We start from the raw sequence: 25092 nt of genomic DNA, 5'->3' as shown, positions 1-25092 counted from the left end.
CAGTCCATCATAACCTCCATTCCCGGGTGCTGAGTCCCGGCCCAGAGTCCCACACCCAGTCAGGCTCTTCCAAGTTTAAAAACAGGGTCTGTCTTCTGGAAACATGAGGTCCACTTTTAGTGATCCACACTTCTGACTGGGGTGTTGAGCACCATGAGCCTACATCAACGCTCCCCCTCCTGCTTGTGCTCTCTCACTCTGTCAAATAAATACAATCTTAAAAAATATATATATTTATTTGAGAGAGAGAGAGAGAGAGCGTGATGTGGGGCTCGATCCCAGGACCCTGGGATCATGACCTGAGCCGAAGGCAGACGCTTAACCAACTAAGCCACCCAGGCACCCCAACCTCCAACTTTAATTACCTATGGATTCTGTTCTTTGCCTGTGCCCAGTGCCAGTCAGGAGCATGACTGGGGCCTCAGCCATGTCCGAATAATGGGAGTATTTTCTGACCCCAAACCCAGAAGTCCAAACAGATGGTCTGGCACGTTCAGGTGGGCATAACGGGTCAGGAAATGAGAAATGGGGATTGCTTTGGGACATGCAGTCCCTGTAGTGGCCTTCTACACAGGACAGCCTCTTCCTTCTTCTCCAAACCACTACTTAAAAAAACAAAACAAAATGCACAGTCACATGTAAACTCACTGGGCAAGTATTTAAAGAGGATATCGGATAAAAGCAGAAGTGCATTTTTAGGAGATGAATTACACTTGCAAACGGCCATAAACAAAAGCTTTCTTCTAAGCTCTTCATTTTACAAAAGCTATTTAGTTGGGTGGCCCGGCCCTGAACTGGTGTATGTATCAGTGATCGATAAATGGGAACTGCAGGCCCTCTCCCCCTGGAAAGTCCACGAAGAACAGAGAGGAGGCTCCCGTTCCCGGAGCAGCTCTCCACCGTGTCCTGTTTGGACGGAGCTAGAGGTACCGACCCCTCTAAAACGTGGGCACATAGCCACTTGGCCGCTTTGTGCCTCACAGCAGGTGTCAATAAATATTAGTGGAATAAGCAACCCCAAAACATAGCTAGTCCACCCAAGAGAAACGAAAGCATAAGCCATACAGAGAATTTTATGTCAGCGTTCACAGCAGCATTATTCACAGTAGCCAAAAAGGGGAAATGATGTGCATGCCCATCAGCTGACGAATGGAGAAACACAGTGTAAGAATATCCAAACAATGGAATACTCCCCGGCCATGAACTGTTGCCACATGGTGCAACATGGATGAACCCCAAAGACATTGTGGTAAATGAAAGAAGCCAGATGCAGAAGTCACATATGAAATACCCAGAATAGGCGGATCTGTGGAGATAGCAGCTTTTCGGCTGCCTGGGGTTGGGGGTGGGAGTAGGTAGTGACAGAAGGTGGGCATCAGGACTCATGTTGGTGCGATGGAAATGTTCTAAGACTGGATAGTGGTGATCGTTTCACAGTTCTGCAAATTTAATGAAAATCGTGAATTGTACTCCTAAAACAAGTGAATTTTATGGTTATGAAATGTATGCCTCAAAAAAGCTATAAAAAATGGCTGTATAGGTCTCATTGATAGAGATGTCATCGGGGGCTGCCCCCTCCTGGTCTCTGTACAAGGGAATCACCTTTGCTTCTGGGAAGCTGGGACCGTGCCGGCCAATGGGCCTTTGATCCTAGCTCTGGGTCTCTTACCCCTAAGACATGACTTGGGCACTTTCTAAGCACAAACTTCCCAGATGCTTTTTCATAGAGAGAGTCACCAATGATCCACTTATTCTCAGGGGACCTCAAAAAAAAAGTTAGTCTTCTCCTGGAAGTTTGGAAGAGCCATTTTATGGGAACTTTAAGAGTGAATGCTTTTCTAGTTTTTCTTGCTTTCTCATTATAGAAATGGACTTTCACTGAATAAACACAAAAAAACCCCAATTCATCATTTTCTCAGGGGAAAGCAGTGGACAATTCATGAGACAAAGGACTTGCCTTGATCTCAGAATGAGGTGGTTGCTAAACCAGACCTCCAGCTTACCCATCAGGACCTGGAGTTTCCTTGTCCTGAGCAGACCCGGTCTCTAGGAGCTGCTTGTACTTGACCCGAGATTATGAAAGCTTTCTAAGCGCTGGTAGGAGACCAAGCACTGAGTGTGATTTTGCAGGTCATAGGACTGATGCATGGTGTCAATACATTGCCTCTCTCGGAGATCAGAGCTCAGGATGGAAGTTCACGCATGGATAGGGTTACATTTCACCATGCCATGGAGTACACGTTGTGTACAAGAGAACACTCCTCCAACACACACACACCTTTTTCTACAGTGGCCGGTGGAAGCAACTCGGGCAACAGAACAGAGAAGAGCCCACTCATCCCCCAGTGCTGCTGAATGAATTAAGTGGCATAACCAAAAGGAGATGCTTGGCTCCACCATTATAGCATGTACGACCACTGGGTCAGAGTGTATAATCTACTTTGCATTGCTCCCCGAACTGTTGGCTCAAGTGCAAGGTTAGGATGGAAGGCACAAGATCATCAGTAGAGGGGCAGTGAGAGGGAAGGGGTGTTAGAGAGGGAAGGGTGACATAAATAGCATCCCTAGTCGTATAATAATGGTCAAAGGAGCTGGGACAGGAAACAGCATGAGGCTAATCCAGCACTGATTTCTTTGAAGCAGTCTGCACTGCCTCTTTGAGCTGTTATATATACTGAAGGAGGGAAACCAAATGCAGAGGAATCGCTTGACTTACAGTTTGGGATGGGAAGGAATGTCAGCGAAAGTTTCCTGCACTTGAAGATTTGAGAGGCTTTTGATAAAGTGATAGTGCCCCCCCCCATTGTAATTCCTCCTCTCTGAAACCTGAGCATAAATTGAACAGTGCATTGAAAATGACCCTGAGAGGGCGCCTGGGTGGCTCAGTTGGTTAAGCGACTGCCTTCGGCTCAGGTCATGATCCTGGAGTCCCGGGATCGAGTCCCGCATCGGGCTCCCTGCTCAGCGGGGAGTCTGCTTCTCCCTCTGACCCTCTCCCCTCTCATGCTCTCTCTCTATCTCATTTTCTCTCTCAAATAAATAAATAAAATCTTTAAAAAAAAAAAAAGAAAATGACCCTGAGAATGGTCCATGACATGGGATGCATTTGCTGCTTTTCGAATAGTGGAGAATGAGTGCGCCTGCAAACCAAACTTATTATACCACTCTATAGTTATTCCTTAATTCACTGTAGCTGTTTGTTATAGACACTGGGGCACGTACTAACGTAGGACTAACATCTGAATTTTCTCTGGTCCCTTTGGCCTGAACATCTGACCAAGGCAAGATTGGGTGTCCCAGTGGGCTCTCCGATCCTGCTGCCTTGCTCACTGCCCCTCAGCAGAGCATGTGTATTCCTGACCCTGAACTTTGCTCCCCTTTTTACTGAGAGCCTTTCTGTCTTTTCAAGACCCAGGCCAGGCTTCTGTTTCATCTGGTTCTTTTCACTGTTATCACAGCCCACACCGGTCATGCTCTGTTCAGGATTTCCATTACAGCCAAAATCTGTTTTGCACATAATTGTTCTGTAATGCTTTCATAGGTCTGTTTTGTCACTCCCGGATGGGCTGTAAGTTCCTGAAGAACAGTAATCATGCTTTATATTTATTTTATTGACTGTCCAGAGCTCTTGGCACAGGGCGGATGCTTCATGGCAGTTCCCTAGCTAACTGAGATGTTCCTACAATACGTCATGCTGTATGGAGCCTTTTGAGACTTAGGAAGTCTGTGCCATTATGCATTCGGTTAAATGAATGCTGGATGAAATATAATATGATCCCAGTTTTGCTGTGTGTGTGTGTGTGTGTGTGTGTGTGTGTGTGTGTATGGTGCGAAGACACAAAAGACTAGGAAAAATGCTGGAAAAATCTCAACAGTATTATCTCTGGGTACTCAGATTAGCATGAATTCCTTATTAGTTATGCTCTTCATTACTTTTGTAAACTACTTACAAAGAATATTTTTAGTTTATGGGAAGTAGGTCTACTCTGACAGAAGTATTAGGAATGAATGAGGTAATGAAATTGATAAATAATTATTGTTATCATAAGAAGCTCAGTACAGTGAAACGGAAAGTTTGCGATGAATTCGGGTTGGATGCCTAGGATTCTTTGTGGGTCTATCCCAGTGTTTCCCAAAGTGTGTTCCAAGGGGCACCATTCCTACCACAGGTGTTACATTTAAATAATATGGGAAACAAGGGCGCCTGGGTGGCTCAGTTGGTTAGGCGGCCAGCTCTTGATCTTAGCTCAGGTCATGACCTCACGGTCATGAGATCGAGCCCCACATCAGGCTCTGCACTCAGTGCGGAGTCTGCTTGAGATTCTCTCCCCTCCCCCTTTGCCCCTCCCCAACTCGTGCATGCATGTGCATGTGCTCTCTCTCAAATAAATAAGTCTTTAAAAATAATAATAATAATAATAATAATATGGGAAACACACATTCTATAGCTATGGAAATTCACAATGTCCATTAGCCCTGAATATTCCTAAAGCAAAGGAACCTGGCTCTGATCTACCTAGTATTTTCCAAATTTTTTTGATCATGGAATCCTTTTTGCTTATAATGCCTGTTAACATGTTGGGAAGCATTGTTGTGATTTTTAAAGAGTAGTGTAGATTTTAGTTTTGAATGTCTTTGTATTGCTTGTATATTATTAAATATTCCCTTGGTTAAATGATCTGAAAGGGTGACAAAGTTAGGAGTTTGACTTCTTTATTCCAAACCTATGGGAGCATTTTCACACAACATCACATGATTTGGTGACTTTCTCTGTGATCATACCAGGACACAGCACCTGTCATTACTTCATTAAGTTTTAAAACCGTATTTGCCACAATGAAGAACTAAATGAAGAAAACAAGCCGCAAGCCTGAATTTACTCACCCTTCTCCAGAGTCCGTCTTCAGTAGGAAGTTAGTCATGGGAAACTGTATTTTCTTTTTCCGCAGATTTTTTTTTTCATTTCCCTATGAGTTTTTGATAGTGGTGATGATAGTTGAGAGATCACCCCCAGCACTGCTTGGAAATTATCCCAGTAATGAAAGGTTGCAGGGCTCACCCACGATGTCAGGTAATTGGTGTATAAATTGAAATGTGCATGCTTCCATCTGAAACTGAATTTGCCTTAAGTTGTGGGGATTCGCTGGGAACGAACGTCCAGACATCCTGGTGGGAGGGTGTAACACAGAAGGATGGGACTCTGCCTTGCTTTTGCCCTTCTGTGTCTCTCCCTCCCCTCCATGCCATGGCAGAAACACACAATTCACTGGAAGCTCAGAGGGTGGTTATGCATTTGATTTTCCAAACGCTTTCTGGCTGTCCTATATACTCACATGAGAAGAAAGAGGAAGAGGGACATTAAATGTTAATAAAGCGGGTAAGGAAGCACAATATAGATGGGGTCAAGTAGGATTGGGGCTAGTAAAGGACGTGATCTCTCCCTCACTAGTCACATAAGGCTTGGGATTACCTTTGGCTAAAACAGATACAGCCGGGGCTGGCCGTTCATCATAGGATTAGCTAACATCTGTATAAGAGGCTACTTTCAGGATTTTGCCTCATGGATTTATTATGTTTTAGAAAGTGTGACACACAAAGCTTGGTTTAATGTCATTAAACAAAATATACAGAGTATATGCGACCCCGGTGTATTTTGCACTATCTCCTGTACCCCCATGGTGGAGACCACCTTTTAGCACTGGGCGCCCCCCTTCCGCCAAGTGCCAGGCTGAACGGAAGAAAGGCAAGTACGCTATCTCCTGGAGGTTTGCATCTGTCCGTGGTTACACCCTATGCGAGGTACAGCTCTGTTTAAATTTTCCAGCTGACTGACATGCACACAATCATGAATGAAAACCAAACAGTGGAAAATAAGGTCTTTTCAGCCCCTCGCGGGCTGTGGGAACGCTGCGGGCTGTGGCCTGGTTTCCAGAAGTCACGTGGCTTAGAATGGAATGTCTGAGGCCTTCCACGGTGGCTGCTGCCAGAGGCTGTGGTTTTTAAGTAACACTTCGAAGTGCAACTGAGGGCCATCATCAGGAAGATGGGGCAGATAAAGAGAGGAGAGAGAAAAGTCTCTTTTTGCTAGGCATGCAAAATAAGATGAGCATCTCGGCATCTGTGCCTTTAAGTAACAGGCCGGAGGAGCTTCTTGCAGGGTCCCGGGAGCTTTTAGAGGTCAGGGCCTATGACCTTCTCATGCAGGCATCGCCAGCCCCTGGCATGCCCTCGGCCCTGTGGGCACAGCAGGACACGTGAGCGGGCACAGACCAGGGCAGAAAGATTTCAGCCTGTGTGTGTTGGACAAGTGTTTCCCAAACACTGACGTGCACACAGATCACCTGTTGAAATGCAGCTTCGGCTCCTGGGCTTCAGGGGTGGAGCCTGAGACGCCCCGTTTCCAGCAAGCTGGGGGTTGGGTGCCCTTGCTGTCAGCCCAGGGGCCACACTGTGAGGGTCAGGATCCCAGAAGATAACAAGACCAGTGAAAAATGGCTTCCGTTTAAGTTTTGTTTCAGAAAGCTGCCTCCACAGCCCCTCACCCCCCCCCCCCACCCCGCAGGGTGGCTGGCCGTGACAGCGACAGTGGGGTCAGGTGCCTCCTGGATCCTGCCCGCACCTTGGTCTGGGACGGTGAGGGGGAGGTGTGCAGGCCCCCCAGGTAACCAAGCCCTTCTCTTCCCCCCAGGGGAGGAGCGCCCCCGGGACTCCCCGGGCCCGGCGGAGGCCCAGGCGCCGGCTGGGGCGGAGGCCGGCGGCAGAACGAGCCCCCACTGCTGGAGATGCTCCCGGGCGCAGCTCAAGAAGATGTTCTGGGGCGTGGCGGTGGTGCTGTGCGTGTGCTCCTCCTGGGCAGGCTCCACGCAGCTCGCCAAGCTGACCTTCAGGAAGTTCGATGCTCCTTTCACCCTGACGTGGTTTGCCACCAACTGGAACTTTCTGTTCTTCCCCTTGTACTACGTGGGCCACATCTGCAAGTCGGAGGAGAAGCAGTCTGTGAGGCAGAGATACAGGTAGGCAGCTCACGGACGGCAGGCCCCGAGCCCTGGGCTGCTCTCCTGAGTGCTGGTGCCGCCGGGCTGTCCCGGAAGCTGGCACTGTGTCGGGCCGGTGGGAACAGTGGTGAGAGGTCCCAGAGTCCCCTGCTGTCTGAGCGGGGCCAGGATCGGGATTCTCTCCCCGCCTCCCCGGGGTGGTGAACACCTGCTCCCTGTGTCTTCCGCCCTAAGAACTCCTTCATACGAAACAAAAGGCTGCATCTTCTAGAGAGAGCCTGTGGTAGGTCCCCAGAAAGGGTAGAATGGGGACAACTCTGTAACTCCGTTACCCCTCCTCAGGCTGGGGTGAGCAACGCGAGTCCATGGAGCCAGGTGACATGGCTGCTTCCTGCAGCTTACCTTCCCTCATGGAGATGTTCGCTGCAAAAAATTGATTACTCATTCTCCTTCTAACCCAAGACATTTCCACCTTTGGTGATGTGATTGCATGGGTCTGATTACCCGGCAGTGTGGCTCTCAAAATCGAAGCAGCTTCTGAGCAGCTTCTGAATCGTTGTTGACTCTGCTTTCTCATATGGAGTCCACTGGTATGACCGCCCTTTCACAAAGAAGCCAGAAACCCTGACAAGCCCTCCAGCTCAATAGAGAGCAGGGTACCCCCAGCCCTCCTCGGAAATCAAATCGTTGGTCTTGACCTTGAGTCCTCATCCTAGGCCAGTTGCGGGATCTCATGGTTGCCGTAATTGGAGGCCCTCTGTGGGCTGTGTCGAGGGCTTCCTGCTGGCCCAAATCAGAACTACTCAGAAAAAAAAAAAAACAGGAAAGAATGCTGGCCAAGGTGACCAGGTGGGCCCTGAGAGCTTAGCTTTGGTCAGCCCCAGAGGTGGGAAAAAAAATTGAAAGTTGAAGGTTCTTCACTCCTTTACCACTGTCTTCTTTCCCACTTCACCCCACCTCACCAGGCACATGCCCCACGCCCCCCCGTACCATCTGCTTCAAGCTTCAGCCCTGTTCTGAAGTTGCCCCCAAAAGTCACGAGATAAGTAAAAACAAGGAGCAAAGAGTTTGGGGAATGGAGGTCTAGACTCGCATCAGGATCTTTCTATGGGAACCTACCATTAGATGTCCCTGTAAAGTTACAGGTGGAGGTGTGAGGTGCCCAGCTTTTGTACGGTTCAGAGAGAATTTGGACTGGCTCCTTTGTTGTAAGTCAGACCACTGATTCTAGAGGAAGGGGCTCCGATGGTACACGGACTGAGTCACAAGGCAGCCTCACACGTCCCCTTAGTGGAAAGGATTCAGAGCAAAATCTGGGGACAAGGTCTGGGGCAGGAGTAAGGAGCCTGGAGCCCAGAACCAGGGCCCAGGCCTGGGGCATTCTCAATATTAAATTAAACCAGTGGCTTATGGACCCGCCAGAAATTGCCAAAGAGGCACTTAATACATCTCTCCTGAAGAGCAGCCAAAAGCAGACAGGTTTAGAAACTTTGCTAGGGCCCACGATTGTCCTCAGGGCAAGAGGAAAATAATGGTCTGCTTTTGGTCACAGACAAGAACAGATACTCAGTAAACAATGTACTTAACAGTCGTGTAGCTCTGAGCATAGTTTGTGATTAGAAGTTTGCCTTTCTTTAAACTGCCTAGAATATTGAGGTCCTTCTTCTTAACAAAGAGCTCAAAGTGAGCTGCTGTGGCCTTTCTTGAGAGGGAATCACTGGCAGAGAAGGTGACAAGGGTTTCCCTGCTCCCTTCTCCCTTGCGTGCTGAAACGAGGCCTTCCCTGAGGGCAGGACGGGCTGCCGCCTTAAACACGCATCCCCCTCGTGCCCACTGCTCACCTCGGGACAAGACAGGCACTGCGGGCCACTCAGGCCAGGCCCCGCACCCCTTAACTGACTGCTGAGAACAATACAGAAGGAACCATGCTCGGTGGTGGTTAAAAGAGTCCAGGTGGGAAAAAGGAGAGGTCCCTGAAGTGGATTAGTTCAACACAGACATCAGTCAACACGATTTCGGCTCATTGTCTCCCTGTACAAAGTGTCTGGGAAGGACCATGAATAGATTTTGGAGGTGGAGTCAGCTGGAGAGCAGTGATGGGCAGGGCCAGTAATCACAACATGATCAGGGAAGCCAGCTAAAACCCTGCCCAGTTTCTACAATAAAGCTTAGCTCCACCTCTTTAAAAAAAAAAAAAAAAGTCACAAAATCTTTCTTGAAAATCAGCTCTGAGCAGAGCTGCCCCATTTACCAACCAGTTACTGGGTAGCTGGTCAAGCCGCGCACATAGCCGTGGAGGGGCAAGGAAAGATTCTTTCTCAGGAAAGGGAGAGAAACATTTTAACATCACTGACTTGACTTAGGAGATGGTGACTCTGTCACAGCTACATTGGGAGTCCTCGAAACAGACTTTGGGATTCCTGGAAGTCAAGGAAAACTGAAATCACATCTTCCGTTTGGGGGCTTTTGTCAGAATTAGTGCTGGCGAGGGAAAGATCTAGAGGCAGCTGAGGAGTTGTGTCTCTGGCTAAAAGAAGTGTTTCGGCAAGAAACTAGGCAGAAAAGAGCAAAGGTAGAGACCTTTCACAGAGAGGGAAGCAGTGAAGGTAGGTCTTCTTGTGGCTGTCAGGAAGCAATCAGATGGAAAGTTCTCTGCCCCAAGCCCTCCCCTTGCTAGGCTAGGTTTCCCCAGCGTGAAGCTAAAAAAGTCAGCCAGGGCAGAGAGGAAAGCATCCATTGCCCAGCGCAGAGCCCCTGAACCCCAGCGAGTCCACCTGGGATCTCGCTGAAGGGCGGACGCTGATGTATTTGGTCGGTCTGGGTGGATCTGAGATTCTGCTTTCCTCACGAGCTTCCCGGGGATGCTGCTAGAGCCGCTGCCGGCCCAAGGGCCACACTTTGACTCTAACAGCCCTGGAGACACGTGTGAGGTTTTTAAATGCTGCCCGTCTGACCAAATGCAGGAGCCAGGATTCACCGTACTATGTAGCGCTGATGAGTGACTCACTTTGGGCCCTGGGGATGTTTGAGCCCCGGTCCTGTGCCACTTTAGAGGGAAGAGAGGCTCCACGGGCGATCACGTAAGCTCTGGGAGCCTCAGGTGCTCATTTGTAAACGGAATGTGATGACACATGCACCATCTTGCACACAAGATTGTTGGGTGATCAGATGAGACACCGTACGCGCAAGTGCCCTATCAACTGTGAAATGCCATTAAAATGTGAGGAACTGTCACTGCCCTGTGCTGTCCTCTGTGGGTTGCAGCCAAGGATGTAGCCCAGGCCGCATTCATTGGGCGCCTTGCGGTGATCTATTTACATGACAAGAGTGGGTACAAGTGCTAAGCCTGCGGGGTCATGCAGGGGTTATTCCTTGGAGAAATCCACTCCGGATGCACAAGGCATCCTAGGATTGACCCGGGCTTCTCATGATCGGGCACTGTTGTCAGGAATTAAGAGTGTGAACGTGAAAACCCCCCAGCCCAAGCATCCTGGGTTCCCAGTCTCAAGCCTGGTGGTCCCCTGGTATTTGCTGACATGCACCAAGGAAGCAGCAAGAGATGCGTGTGGGCGCTGTAGAAACTGCCGGCACAACCCGCCGGGGTTTCCCCGGAGTCTCCTCCACAGCTGGGCGCCTGGGGAGGAGGCTGCATCAGATCCATGCAGGTATGACTTTCCGAGACAGGAGGACAGCTTCTCAGATCCCAGGGGCCCGCCACGGGCAGCAGAGATCAGCCAGAGCGGATCTGGAGCTCCTGCACACTTGTCAGAAGGCCTTCCAGGAATTTCTACCCGTAGTGACCTCTTTTCATAAGCAAACGCTAGAACCTTCTGCTATTGCGTAGCTGCCAAAAGAGTGAACGGTACAGTGGTGACAGATGTTTTCCTCTGCCTTTGGTAGTTTTGGGCTTTTGTAAACTAGCCAACTGATTCTGTTTCAGAAACACCGAGTAACAGTCTGAGCCAAGAAGGGGGCAGTTTTGATGCCTTTCATCTTAAATCCTACCAGGGCCAAGTGTGTACGTAGCTGTGCGGACTTAATGCAGGAACCGTGTGTGGTCTTGTGGCAATAACATTCAAGGACTAAGGAGCAAAGCGGAGCGGTTGCGATCCAGATGTTTGTTCCTTCTGAAAGCAGCATCACACGTCTTGTCTGGGCGAGGCACTAGGGACACAGAGATGAAGGAGCACCCAGTATGGGAGCCAGACAGGCAAGCAAGGGGGAGCGGGGTGTGCGCAGGGGAGCCTGGGGGAGAGCCCAGGTGCCTGGGTCCTGGGGCAGGGTGGGAAGGTTTCTTTGAGGAGATGACCGAGGAACAACCTCTTTAAAGACAAGCAGACGGTGCTCTGGGTGCTGGACCCTGGGCAGGCAGAGTAGCTCGGGGAAGCACAGAGGCTAGAGAGAGAGAGCATGGCCCGTGAGGGAGCTCTGATTGGCTGTGGGACGTAAGTGGGGTGGGGGAAGTTAGACAGGAGCAGCCCCTGGTGACCCTTCCACACCTTGCAGAGAGGGTTGAATTCTGGCATGAATACTGGGGGGGGGGGGGGAGTGTGGAAGGGTTCTAGGTAGAACAGAGAACAGAGAAGCCATGAGACTGGATCTAGAAATACCACCGCTGCGCTGTGGGATGTGGAGCAGAGTGCGAGGCTGCAGGCCCATGCAGTTGAACAAACTCCTGTTGACGTCTGTGTATGGGGCATGCGGATACATGTGGGGAACGCAGATGATGTTCCTCACCGTAGGAGCTCACAATGAGCAAGAGAGAGAGAGACCCACATGGAAACCAGAACGAGCTATAAGGAGGAGGCAGGCAGGAGGGCAGGCAGCCAGGGTGTGTGTGGACAGGGCAGGGCAGATGTTAGAGCTATAGTCAGATTGAGGCCCAGAGCAGAAGGGCTTTGGATGCTGCTGGATCAAGGGCTTTATTCTCAAAGCAGCAGGATCCTTGGGGACATTTTGAGTAGAGGACAAATATCATCAGAGCTGCTTGCAAAAGTAAGGCTCCAAGCGCTAATTCCACAACTGCGTACAGAATATGCCCCATTTCACGTCGACAGTACAGTGACTCACGTGTTTTCGTTTTTTGTTTCTTTGTGGGGTTTTTTTAGCAGGGAGAGAGAACCCAGTTTCTGAGAAATGCCAAAATTTTGAGTGTACATCTTAAAGTATTACAAAGCTGGATCTCTTGCTCTGAATTGTCACTTTTTCTTCACCCTAGAGTGAACTTTTATATTGGTGAAAAACATTTCGGTGGTCATTTTCTCGCCAAAGTCAGGCATTCTGAAAATAGGTCCATCCAGGAAACTTTGGCACATGTTAGTGGGGCCCAGTGTGAATGCTAAGGCATCACCGGGGCAGTCCTGATTAGCAACACCCCAGCACACCCCTGCCTTCCTGGTGCCATGGGGTCTTCTGTCTGATGCGAGCTGGTGGTCTTCTTTGGTTGACCTTTCTTAACCCTGAGCCCCAGACATGCTCTGGCCTGGTCTCCCATCAACAGCTCTTTATAGGGTGAGGGCACTTTGGAATCCAGGCCTTCCACCCTAGGAGGATGGAGATAGGCCTTCATTTGTTCTACAAAATCTGCCAAGGTTCTAGGTGCTACGGATAACAGCAGTGACCAAAACAAGTGAAAATCCCTGCCTTTGTGGAGCTTACATTTTAGTGGGGAAACAAACAGTAAACAAACAAAATATGATATGTCCCATGAAGCCAGGCTGGAGGGTTGGGGTGCTGAGTGGGGAGGCGATGGTGTTAGGCTGGGGACCTCTCTGTCTGTTGAAGGGGCCTGTGGTTACCCCAACATCTCCCCACCCCACCCAGACCCAAATGCCTGGGTTAGCCCTGCTTACCCACTGGCTCGTTCATTCTTGATTCCTACAAGCATTCCTTTCTGCAGTAAGCTTTCACCAGCTACCTACTCTGACCCTGCACTGTGGGGCCCTGGGGAGCGGAAGTTCCAAGCACATTCTTGCCCTCGAGTTGCTCATAACCCAGTGGGTGAAGCTACCTTTGTACCCCTGGATACAGGAGTCAGGTGGCATGGAGGCCTGACCCGTTTGGCCTCCCGTGGGACCCAAGAGCCCTGGTCAAGCCACCAGCTGAGAGGGCCCAACAGAGGGACGGAGGGGCAAAACGGTCTTGTGCTCAGCACATCCCTCTGCCCTTACCCTTCCCCCTGACTCGGATCAGTCTTGTTTCCTGCCTTATTTTCCAGAACCATCAACCCCAAAAGCAGCGACATGTCCAGAGAGCCCTGCAGTTGATGTGTGATGTTTTGTTGTTTTTGTAATTGGTTTAGAAAAAAATGGGCAAAAATTGGGGAACTTTAGTTTTTAATTGGCCTGTGTCTTCTGCTTGGTGATAAATAATGGCAGTGCCATATAACCATCTTTATGCCAGGAGATTTTGGTGAGGCTCGCTGCTGAGGCAGAGTACCTCCTCCGCACCCCACCCCCTGACACCACACAGGTGCACACGCACACACACAAGCCATGCTCCAGGTCTGAATGGGAAGTCATAATGGGTCCCAGCGTCAGCAAAAGAAGAAATGAGATGGGTGTGACTGACATAGGGTTAGATCATCTCTGCCTGTTTTACGATATCATGTGAAATATTCAAGGATGCATTAGTGGAGAAACGAAACACAGAGCATTGTCTTCATGAGCCAGATGGTGACAGCGCCCTCCTGCTTTTATACTGGGTCTCCCGTGCTTGAAAGGGTCCACCCCTGTGTCCGCTCATCATGGTGTTCCTAGTGTAGCTCATTTGTTTCTCCTCATGTGTCATCCCCACCTCACCCCTGCATCTCAGCTAGACAGCTGCTGACTCCATCCCAGGGAAATTCAGCGACAGCCAGACTCTCCCATAGATGAGTCCAGAATATTCTACAAGTGATTTTTCAGCTTTCACTGAGGCAATAGGAAATATTGTGTTAGCTCCTGATCTCCTCTGTTCTCATGTACTTCAGCCTCCATCCATCCCCTGGTTGTCTGGGGTCTTAGGTAATCCCTGAAAGGATATCAAGGCTTTGTCTTTGAAGTTCAGCAGTTTATGGAGATTATGTAATTTAACCTTGTACTTTCAGAGCACATCGAATTCAGCTGCAGCAATGTTGTGTTTTCCCATGCAGCTTCATGGAAGTTTTGCCAAAGGTCAGATCCAATGCTCATGCTTGTGGGTTTGAAGAATAGTAGCCATTTAAGTAATTGCTGTATCAATGGGATTACTGCTCTTTGGGGTTCCAGATGCCTTAGGCTAGACTTATCAACAAGAAATATAGTAAAATTGTTCCAGGGCCCTTGTGAACATTTGCAAGATCCGTGTTACAGTGGCACGGAAGTAGAGCAAGGAGGGGTTGCTTTCCAGAGGGTGATCCTAGAGGAGCTGAGTTAACAGACAGTGGAGAAGAGCCCCTGTGCATAGATGCGGGAGCATTCTGAGAGGCATGTGCAGGTGTGTATGGGCCACCAGAGGATGCATGCAGCTGATGGGCACAGGAGACACAGACCCCACCCCATCCCACCCATTTCTTACTTTCCATGTGATTCTTAATCATAGAGTCAAAGCTAGTAAGCCAGCTCACGGGCATACTGAAATTTTAAAATTTCACCACATTTAGGGAAAAAAATCATCTGCATGGAGATCTTAAAAGATCAGGAAGGGACTTTGAGGATTCTCTGATCCAACTCATCTATATTATCAAAGAGGCAGAGAAGGGGCGTGAGGCCTTTGTTCTCTTCAGTTCCAGACCTCTTTAGATATGCCGCCGGGCAGGAAATAGGTCAACACTCTTTCCTCATAGGGAAGAACAAGGAGGCGGTACCTGGGCAGGACGGAGCAACAATGGGTAAGAAAGCCACCAGCCGACACTGGGGGCACAGTGATAAAATGATAAGAATGCAGGCCTGTCCTTGGACAGCTCAGGTTCGAAACCCAGCTTTGCCTTTATTTCACTCTGTGGCCATAGATTGGTCACCAAAAACTCTAAGCTTCACTCCTTCTCTCTAAAACAGAGCCCCCAATACCCACCTTTGGGGGTTGTAGTTGGGATTGCCCTTCCTCTGGGCTCTCAAAGCTCTTGTCTAGACCATGTGTTCCACCTGCACAGGCTTAAATGTGATGGTATGTATAAAGCCCCAAACTGCACTTGGTCCAGAGGTTTTGTATCCATCTTCAGTTGACTTCAAATGTGAATCCCCAGACTCACACAAGCCATGGCTCCCGCTCTCTGCAGATTATAAGATGATGATGATGATGGTGAAGATGATAGCGATGATGATGATGGTGATCATGGTGATCATGGTGATGATGATGATGATGATGGTGAAGATGATAGCGACGATGATGATGGTGATCATGGTGGTCATGGTGATGATGATAGTGAAGATGATAGCAATGATGGTGATCATGGTGATGATGATGATGATGATGGTGAAGATGATAGCGATGATCATGGTGATCATGGTGATGATGATGATGGTGAAGATGATAGCAATGATGATCGTGATCACGGTGGTGGTGACGGTGATGATGGTGAAGATGATAGCGATGATGATGGTGGTGATCATGGTGTTGGTGACGATGATGATGGTGATGATAGCGATGATGATGGTGATCATGGTGATGACGATGGTGATGGTGAAGATGATAGCGATGATGATCATGGTGATCATGGTGATGGTGATATTGGTGATAGTGATGACGGGGATGATGGTGGGGGTGATGGTGATAATATGGAGAATATTCCAACCACAGATAACCTAATCTTTCTTCTCATGAATATTCAGATAAACCATGTAGCTGGTGTGGAGCCCACAGCAGAGAGAATAGTATCATGCCCTGTCATTATTTTGGGCTTCACGGTGGGGGCACTTCTTGGCAGAGGTGAGCTTTGAGACAAATTTGACAGGAAAAGGACAGGGAACTCATGTGGGACATGAGCTGAAAGCCAGACAGAAATTCAAGGTGATTCATTTGTCTAAAAAGCAACGTCCTGTCAAGCTCTTGATGTTTTTGGATTTTTGGAAGCTAAAAAAGGCTTTTTTGGAAGCTAAAAAAGGGGGGAAATGCTGGTGCTGTGCAGAATGCTAAAGCAGATGCATGTCATTTTTCTTCCACTGGCATGCCCGAGTCTTTATTGTACACAACTCTTAGCTAAATTGGAATGGCCACCCATGTCCACAGGAACAGACATTATAATGGTTTCCAAAGCCCTCACCGATCTTCCTGCCCCATACTAGTGTGCACCTACTAGTGTCATCCCACACCAGTCCCTAGGGATACAGGGAGGAACAAGGCCACAAGGCAGAGGAAAGGGACACCATGCACTGGGGTCAGGCTGGTTCACGTTCTCAGATCCACCACTCCACTTACAAACTGTGCGACTTTGGGTAAGTTGTTTATAAGTGCTCCCTTTACTTCAGTGTTCTCACATTTAAGAATGGGGGATGGGACGCCTGGGTGGCTTAGTTGGTTAAGTGTCTGACTCTTGGTTTCGGCTCAGGGCATCATCTCAGGGTTGTGGGATCAAGCCTGGTGTCGGGCTCCACACTCAGCAGGGAGGCTGCTAGAAATTTTCTCTCTCCCTCTGCCCCTCCCACTCATGCTCTCTCTCTCTCTCTCTCTCTCTCAAATAAATAAATATTGAAAGAAAAGAAAAGAAAAGAAAAGAAAAAAGAAAAGAGGGAGGGAAAGGAAAGGGGCCAATAAGGCCTTTTCCACAGGCTGGCTGCAAGGTTGGGGGCACTGTGCACAAATCAGCTTGCCTACAGGGAACTTGGCCATTGGTCGGTGTTGAATTGGCGGTGGTCCCTACCCCCCTTACTGCTGAAGTCGTGGTTACGGTGGTGGTGGTGGTGGTGGTTAATTTGCATTCTCTGCCTTAACAGCCTTACCACACCTACCATATTTTTTTCAGCTGTTTTCTTTTTTTTTTTCTTTTTTTGATTTTATTTATTTGACAGAGAGAGAGAGAGCCAGAGAGGGAACACAAGCAGGGGGAGTGGGAGAGGGAGAAGCAGGCTTCCCTCTGAGCAGGGAGCCGGATATGGGCCTCGATCCCAGGACCCTGGGATCATGACCTGAGCCGAAGGCAGACGCTTAACGACTCAGCCACCCAGGCGCCCCACAGCTGTTTTCTTTCTAATGGGGCCACAGAGCAAAGGGACTTTCAGCACTTGCATTTTCTCCTGTGTTATTTCTTTATATTACATTCCACAGAGGCTTTCCTCAACTGAGGATTTGGGGGCCTGTGGGCAAAGCGGCCGCTAGAAATTGTTATGCCCTATTCTCAATGCAGAATCAAACCGAACCCTCTCCTTTAGCCGGTGTTCGTGCTGAGTGCTTCACAGAGGCAGCCCCCACCCCATCACCAGAACACATCTTACCCACGTCGGGCTTGAGCCAGAGCAGACCAGGCCACATGCACAGACCCTCTCGGGCCGGCCCTCCATCCACCTGCCCCCTACCCAAACCTCTGCAGGTCTGGGACTGAGAGGGTGGGGGCTCTCCAGCAGAGTCCATGGGAAACCTCAGGCGCATTTTCCAGCCCAGGTTGTCACGCTTGAAGATAGACCCCAGCGGTTGGTGGCTTCCTGTGCCCTGGAGCCCATGAGCCTGGTCCTGAGAGTGCATATTTCGGTGGCCACACCCCAGACAATCCAGTTGACTTTGTCACAGAAGATGACAGATCTGGCCAGAATCAGCTGCCTTTTTCAATTTTGTGCAAATTCTATTCTCGTGCTTCCTGGACCTTTTAAAATAGAATTATAGTAATTACATTTACCTCCTGAGCTGTTCTCTCCTTTAAGTAGAGAGAAAACAAAAATGATTTATATACTTAATGTAACATTTAGGAGCCCATCAGGATCGTTTCACACTTTTCTTATCTGAGTGCCTTACTTTATGATGCTTACATTTAATGAGTTACTCTCCATCACAAATACATTATTAATTTATAACATAAAATAAATTAAAAGCAATGGAAACTAAAGCTCCCTTGTTGCAGGAACACATCGTTAGAGCCATTATATGGTATTATTCTGCTACATGTTTCTCTGGGAGGGAAATGGAAGATCATTTTTGTCAGAGAAAGGCTTTGTGTTCTCCACCAACACAGTGGGGACAGGCTTCTTAATATTTTGTTATGAATTAAAGTGGAGGGGCTTTGGGTATTTTAAATGTTCATTGGTTGTTTTTTATGCATTTGCTTTTATGAAAGTTTGTGTGTTGAAGCCCCAAGTGTTCTTGTTCCTTGGTAAAGACTCTGTTTTCTCCCGTGTGGGTAGCAGAGGGAATTGACAAGGCAGACAGGGACATACGCACGTACACTTTTCACAGAATCCTTTCTGGGGCCTTGTGAGGCTTTGTAAAGGATCTTCCCTACAGAGGTGGGATGGAGCCCCCCACCTGGGTTTCCTGACCAAGCCCCCAGCTCTCAGGAGTCCTGAGCGTGCCACTGTCATCCCCTCATGCCCTGGCACCAAGGTGGACTGGAATCATCCAACAGCAGGGTTGGGGACTGCGTCACAAAGATCCCTGCTTCTCGCCGTGGTACAGGGTTATTGCGAGGAGGGGCTCTCCAGCCAGGGACTATACCTCCCTGCCTCCCTGGCATCTAAGTTGGACCAAATGAGTTCTCTCCAAAGTGGTCTGTATCAACAAAGGCAGAGAAAAAGCAAGTGGGCACGTCCCCCGCCCCTCCTCTTCCCTGTTCCACTGGCTACACACACAGGATTCCCAGGCTCCAGGCGGATGACAGAGCCATCAACAGAAGGAAAATCACCAAGTGGGGAAATGCCACCTGTCTTCCAACACCATGAATCAGAACTAAACTCCTGTGCCAAGCCTCCAAATTCGGGGGTTTGACACTGCAGCCAGCATTAGGCTAATGAATAGAGTACCCATCCTTCCACCTGAGCCCACAGAGTCGGAGTTGATCTGAAAATCTATATCCTCAACCATGTGCGCGTGGACAGCCTCACTACCCAGGAGCTTCCACGTGGCTTTATGCATATTCTGAATATACAAAAAATTTTAAGTGTATCTGGACAGAAAATGGCAGCTTTTAAACACAAGGATGGGGATCGTGTCTGTTTTGCTCACCTGCCGATCCCCAGACACTAGCTCCGTGCCTGGCCCAGAGTAGACACATGCTGGATGCTGAAAGGAGGGAGCGAAGTGGGGGGACGGAAGGAAGAAATGATCACGGGGCAATGTTGGGGTTGTCATCCTCACACTCACGTCAGAGCAGACCTGGGAGACAGCTCTTAGCAGACATTCTCCAGGGAGCAGCCCTGGATGGGACCCTCTATCCTGACAACAGATGGTTCCCCTATAATCCAGATGTACTGATCCCGTCCTGAAAGAGCTCTTTAATTATAAAGCAGTTTTAGAAAAAAGAAATGCTTGATTATCAGATGTTTTTTAGAATGAGTCTGGTCTGAAATTAGTAGGCTCCAGCTCGGGGGTCCCAGCAGGGGGAAGGGTGCTCCTCTGTGCTGTGTGATTAAAGCCAGGCTACGAACCCAACCTCATAAAGATTCACATGGGCCTTTATATAGGCTGGAATTTCACATTCTCTTAAAACTACACCCTCACAACGTCCCAGAGCAGAGGAATTTAGGGGATCGGTGCATTTGGGATCTTAAAAGTGTTGCACACATTTTAACCTGCACTAAAATCTGAGACCTCACATCTGTTTCAATTACTGTTGCCATTTAACAAGATGCCCTAAAACGTAATGGCACGAACACCCTTCTTGTTAAACTCCAGGACTCTGTGGGTCAAGAATTCCAACAGAGCATCAGGGATGGCTCTCCTCTGCTCCCCAGTGTTGGGAGCCTCCACTGGGTAGATTTGATGGCGGGGGGGGGGGGGCAGTAACTTGACAGCTGGGGGCTACAGTTATCTGGGCCATCTTTCCTCAGTGTCTGGCAGTTATCCCTGATGGTCACCTGCTGCTTCTGCTGGGGTGATCAGCCTGAGTACGTGAGCCGATTTTTTCACCTTCGAGATATGTGAATTATTTTTATGCAAATAGCATTCAGGGACTGCAGCTTTCCAGGCCACTGTGAACACATTAATTATAACCCAGGTCACATCCCTTTATGTGCCGAACTGCCAGAAGACCTAGCATTAGCAAAAACCACACATAAGACAAAAACAGCCATATGATGAGTTAAGGCATGAATAGAAAATTGCTCCCAGAAGCAGCAAGGACAGCAGAGCAGAGTGGTCTTGTGGCTCTGGGGGATTGAGCACGCTGAGAGAGCTTTTGCTGGCTTCCCTGTGCATTCAAGTCAAGTGGTATAGGTAGGGCTGGTAAGGCTGTCCTCAGACCCGGGGCAGGGCACGGGAGAGGTGACAGGCACGGCGGGATGGGGTGCCGCGAAGGAGCAAACTCCAAAGCCAAGTCCAAGATGGTAGCAGCTCACAGAGTGCAGGCACCAACAGTGGGCTTCCTACAAAGTTCAAGGCTAAGTGCATGGGCACACTGGGTGCTGAGTGCCTAAAACAGAAAAGAGAGGGAGTTGGGGGAAAGAGCGATAGATTTAACCTTTGTGTGACAGGTCGATTCATTAGTTGCTCCATCGGGAGACTGGTTAGTTGGTCAGTTGATTGGTTTCCTTGGTTGATTGGTTAGTTAGTTTTTGTTTGGGGGTGTTTAGCAGAGGAATACTTTGTTCTAATAAAAAAAGGCACACAGGGAAATGCAATATGGAAGAGCTGTTCCAGGAGCGCCTGGGTGGCTCAGTCGGTTAAGCGTCTGCCTTCTGCTCTGGTCATGATCTCAGGGTCCTGGGATCGAGCCCCACATCAGGCTCCCTGCTCAGTGGGGAGTCTGTTTCTCCCTCTCCTTCTGCCACGCCCCCTATTTGTGCTCTCTCACTCTCTCTCTCTCAAATAAATAAATAAAATCTTTTTTTAAAACGAAGAGCTGTTTTGGCTGTACGCAGAAGGCACTGATCTTTCTCCCAGGCACATTTCTGTTCTTCTTAATCAGATACAGAGGCCCAAGATGCAACTCTGTTCCCTGAGAAGCACCACATCACAGCCCCGAAACCAAACTATCCTTTGCTGCCCCTTAGGTGAACAAGATGTGTTCTCCCATCTGGCCTTCCAGGTCAAGGACCCTGCTCAGCACAAAGGCCAGGTGAAAACCTCGCCTGTGCAGCCCTAGTAAAGACTTTCAGATGCATGCGAGGTATAGTCCAGGCTTCTTCTGACAGAATCTCTTGCTTGTTCTTAGATCACAAGGAGGGGAGAGTTGCTACTAGTTCTGTGGGTGAGTCTTCTGGAACAGGCCGCTAGGAAGCAAGTGGTAATGGGTGAGGAAGTCAAAATTCCTGAGCATCTGCGGGGAATTGCCGACTGGCACGGTCCCCTGCATATCCTCCTGGGATATCTCATCCCACCCCACTCACTAGGGCCCACAGCGTCTCCTAGATGTGCCAGCTCTGCTGGTTGCTCTTCCTAAGAGGGTTGGCTTCTCTGTGCACAGAGAGCCTCATCCTCATCACCAGCTCCAGGCACAAGGGCTCATTCTATTCCATTTCCCGCTTCCTCCTTGTATATTTCCGGCTTCGTCCCTAGGTTTTCCATCTATCTCACGTAGAAGCTTCCATCCCCTCATGAGAAAGAGGAAATCTGGCACTTCCTTTTCCTTCTGCTCTAGCAGGGAGGCCTGCCCACATGCGTGCCTCACGTCGCTGGGTCCTCAGCCCGGAGACATACCTCCCTCTTATCTCGTGGGTCTGAAAAGGTTCCTTTGGGTTTTCCCTTCCAGTGGTCCATTTGGTGGGTGCCTCGATAGGGGCCTTTTGCCCATCCCCATCCAGTACCAAGTGCATCTTCGGCATGGAGTTTGCAGTCCCTTGGGGTCATCCATCTGGTGCGGGTTGGGGCAGCAGGCCTGTAGGAAGCGGAGATTGACTGCCCTGCCCTGGCCAACACCCCCTATTTACATTCCCCTGAAAATAAAAGTAGGCTCTGCAAATTATGTGGTCATCCTGAGGGGTGAATGAGCACATTTGAATTCAAGTGTTTTATCTCAGTTCACAGTTCACAGGTGAACTTGACCCTTGAGCCCAGGTTGATACCAAACATCGCAGGAGTCCCCAGCAGAGTGACTCAGGCGGACCCGGGAGCTGATTGTATCAGAGGCACCCTGAAGTGTGTTCCACGGAATGTGAGCCGTGCAGGGTGTTAATTCATTAGGCTTCTTGCGGTCAAATCAGTCTGTGAAATGTGGAGGTTCTTTTTTACTGCAGAACTTCTCAGTCTGTAAAGTGTTAACGTGCACTGGGACCTCACAAGTGGTATATAGCGTGGGGCGCCTCCCAACGTCGCCATGGAGCCCTTTCTGTGCTGCATACACATACAACATGTGTGCACTAGCATTCGAAGCAGCACAGTTTTGAAGATATTATTTAAATAATGGTTCCAAGCAGACGAAGAAATTGTTGGGATCCTGCAGTAAAGAGATGCACTATGTGGCAGAAGGTAAGCCTAGCGGTGGATAAAAGTAGAGCAAAGGCAAAGAGGAGGGTAGGGGGAGCTGGGCCTGGCCCCCTAGCAGAGGGATGCCTGCTTAGGACAGATTACGGCACCAGCAAACCACTGAGAACAGGCAAGAGCAGTGGGATTTTTCAACCTCTTGGTCTTTGGATGCCTTGTTAAGCTAAACTGAGGTCCTCTGATAAATCTCTGATGTTCCTTTTTTTTTTTTATAAGATTTTACTGATTTATTTGAGAGAGAGAGAGAAGGAACACAAGCAGGGGGAGTGGGTGCGGGAGAAGCAGACTCCCCGCTGAGCAGGGAACGTGATGCAGGGGCTCCATCCCAGGACCCTGAGATCATGACCTGAGCCAAAGGCAGATGCTTAACTGACTGAGCCACCCAGGCGCCCCTCTGACATTCTTTAGGATAATTTCATCACTCAAGAGGGAAAGGAAATGCTTAGGAGTGGTGCTATTTGAATAATAAGGAAAGACAGCTTATAGCAGGTGCAAGTGGTGGAGACACCAGGGAATGCAACCCCATGATCCCGAAGTTGTGAGAGACAAGCACGTAGTCGGTGGGCAGAACATCTGTGTTGGACTCTTTGGCCCTATGGGCTCATCACGGCCGTAGCAACCGGACTGAAACTATATGAAGGAAAAGAGCCCGTTTACAGGCTCAGCCAAAACAATTCCAAAGCCCAGGCAATAAACACAATAGAAATTTATAGGACCTGGATGAAGAAAAATGCTAAAACTCGCCCAAGACGCAACAATGTAAAAATGTCAATCCTCCCAACGTTCATTTATGGATGCAGCGCTCTCCCAGTTCAGATTAGGTTTGTTTTAGGAAGTGGGCAAGAAAACTCTGAGAAGGAAGAGCAGGAAGAGAACCGGCTGTACCTAGCTATTCTGGCTGTGAAATACGCAGTGACATCTCAAGAATACCAATCAAATGTCCTAGAAGATCCACAAGTAGACCTCAACACAAGGAACTTGAGTATATGGTCAATGTGCTGTCTCATCTCAGTGAAGGAAAGATGAACTATTTAGTAAGTGATACTGGGACAATGAGGGAGCCATCTAGGGAAAAGAATGACTCAACCTCCTGCCTTAAACCTGGATAAATTCCAAATAGAATGAAGGTGTAATATCTAAAATTTTGAGTGCTAGATAAAAATATTGGGTAATCCTTTTATTACCTTTCTCACTGTGATACAAAGCCTCGGAATCATCAAAGATTATTAAGTTATAAATTCCATCTTTTTAAAGCCTAAAGTCTAGTCCTTGGCAAAAATAAAAAATAAAAATCACCACAAAGTGAAAAAAACAAACTGACAAACTGGGGAAACTATTTGCAATTCATGTAAGAGGCAAAGAATTAAACTCTCAAATAAAGAGCCCATATAAATCAATATAACCAACAACTTACTAGACAAATGTGCAAAGTATATGGTGGGTAGTTAATAGGAAAGGAAATGGGAATGACCTATAAATGTATGGAAGAAATGCTTAATCTCACTCATTATGAGAGAAATGTAAATTAAAACTGATTTTTTTTACCTGTCAGATCGACAAAGAAAAATAAATGAATAAAAAGAAGATTTGATAATATGCTATGTTGGCAAGACTTTGAGGAAACAGTACATTGCTAGGAGAGTGTAAATTAGTAAACCTTAAGTTTGTATGGTAGTAGTATCAAAATCACAAATTCAAACCCACTTTGACCTAGTACTTCACTTCTAGGAATTTGCATTACAAGTAAGCATGGATCATGAATTATGAGCAAGACATGCATTGCAAATAATTGCAACATTGTTTGTAATTAGCTACAGATTAGAAATAACCAAAAATATTCATCAGTGGAGGACTAACTAAAGTAAAGAACTGCAAGCTTATAGTGGAATACTATTCAACTGTAGATAAAGAGCAGCTGCTCCCAGCTCGTGTCGGTCAGCTACAGCCACTTCCCATTCAACCCATCTGTCTTTTTTTTTTTTTTAAGATTTATTTATTTATTTTAGAGAGGGAGAGAGCGAGCGTGAGTGAGGGGAGGGGCAGAGGGAAGAGAAGCTTCAAGCAGAATACCCCACTGAGTTTGGAGCCCAATGCAGGGCTTGATCTCAGGACCCATGAGATCATGACCTGAGCCAAAGCCAAGAGTCAGATGCTTAACCGACTGAGCCACCTAGGAGCCCCCAACCCATCCTTCTGACCTCAGTTCTCCATCCTCTACTCAGACATATTCAGTAAAATACCATCACAGATACTGATTGAACTTGACACTTATTTCAGAACTTTTCACAAATATTAGCCCTGCTTCTATTTGCCAGCATGAGGAGAACAACTATGACCCTTACATGGCAAAGATCAGTTTGGTGATACCCCAGAGCAGAATCTGGCAGTATCTTATGTCTGGTGGGAGGGTAAATGGGTACAATAATTTTGGAGGACAATTTGACAATATCTGTCGAAATTTTCTTATTTTTTAAAATTTAAATTCAATTTAATTAACATAGTATATTATTAGTTTCAGAGGTAGAATGTAGTGATTCATCAGTTGCATACAACACCCAGTGCTCATCACATCAAGTGC

General features: G+C 48.3%; 1 protein-coding gene across 3 annotated transcripts in view; it reads left to right on the top strand.

Moving 5' to 3' along the window:
- Nucleotides 1–25092, top strand: part of SLC35F3 (solute carrier family 35 member F3) — a 400491-nt gene that overhangs the window by 289882 nt on the left and 85517 nt on the right. For all 3 annotated transcript variants that reach the window (XR_003520338.1, XM_027596283.1, XM_027596284.1), the window contains one exon: nucleotides 6689–7013. Coding sequence is in view for 2 of the 3 variants with exons in the window: in XM_027596283.1 (XP_027452084.1) it covers nucleotides 6689–7013 (325 nt within the window). In the remaining variant the exon portion in view is untranslated. The remainder of the gene's footprint in view (nucleotides 1–6688; nucleotides 7014–25092) is intronic.

Source organism: Zalophus californianus, chromosome 15 (genome assembly GCF_009762305.2).
Source record: "Zalophus californianus isolate mZalCal1 chromosome 15, mZalCal1.pri.v2, whole genome shotgun sequence".
NCBI lineage: Eukaryota > Metazoa > Chordata > Mammalia > Carnivora > Otariidae > Zalophus > Zalophus californianus.
The sequence above is the reverse complement of the archived record's forward strand: the minus strand, read 5'-3'. Positions and strand labels throughout refer to the sequence as shown.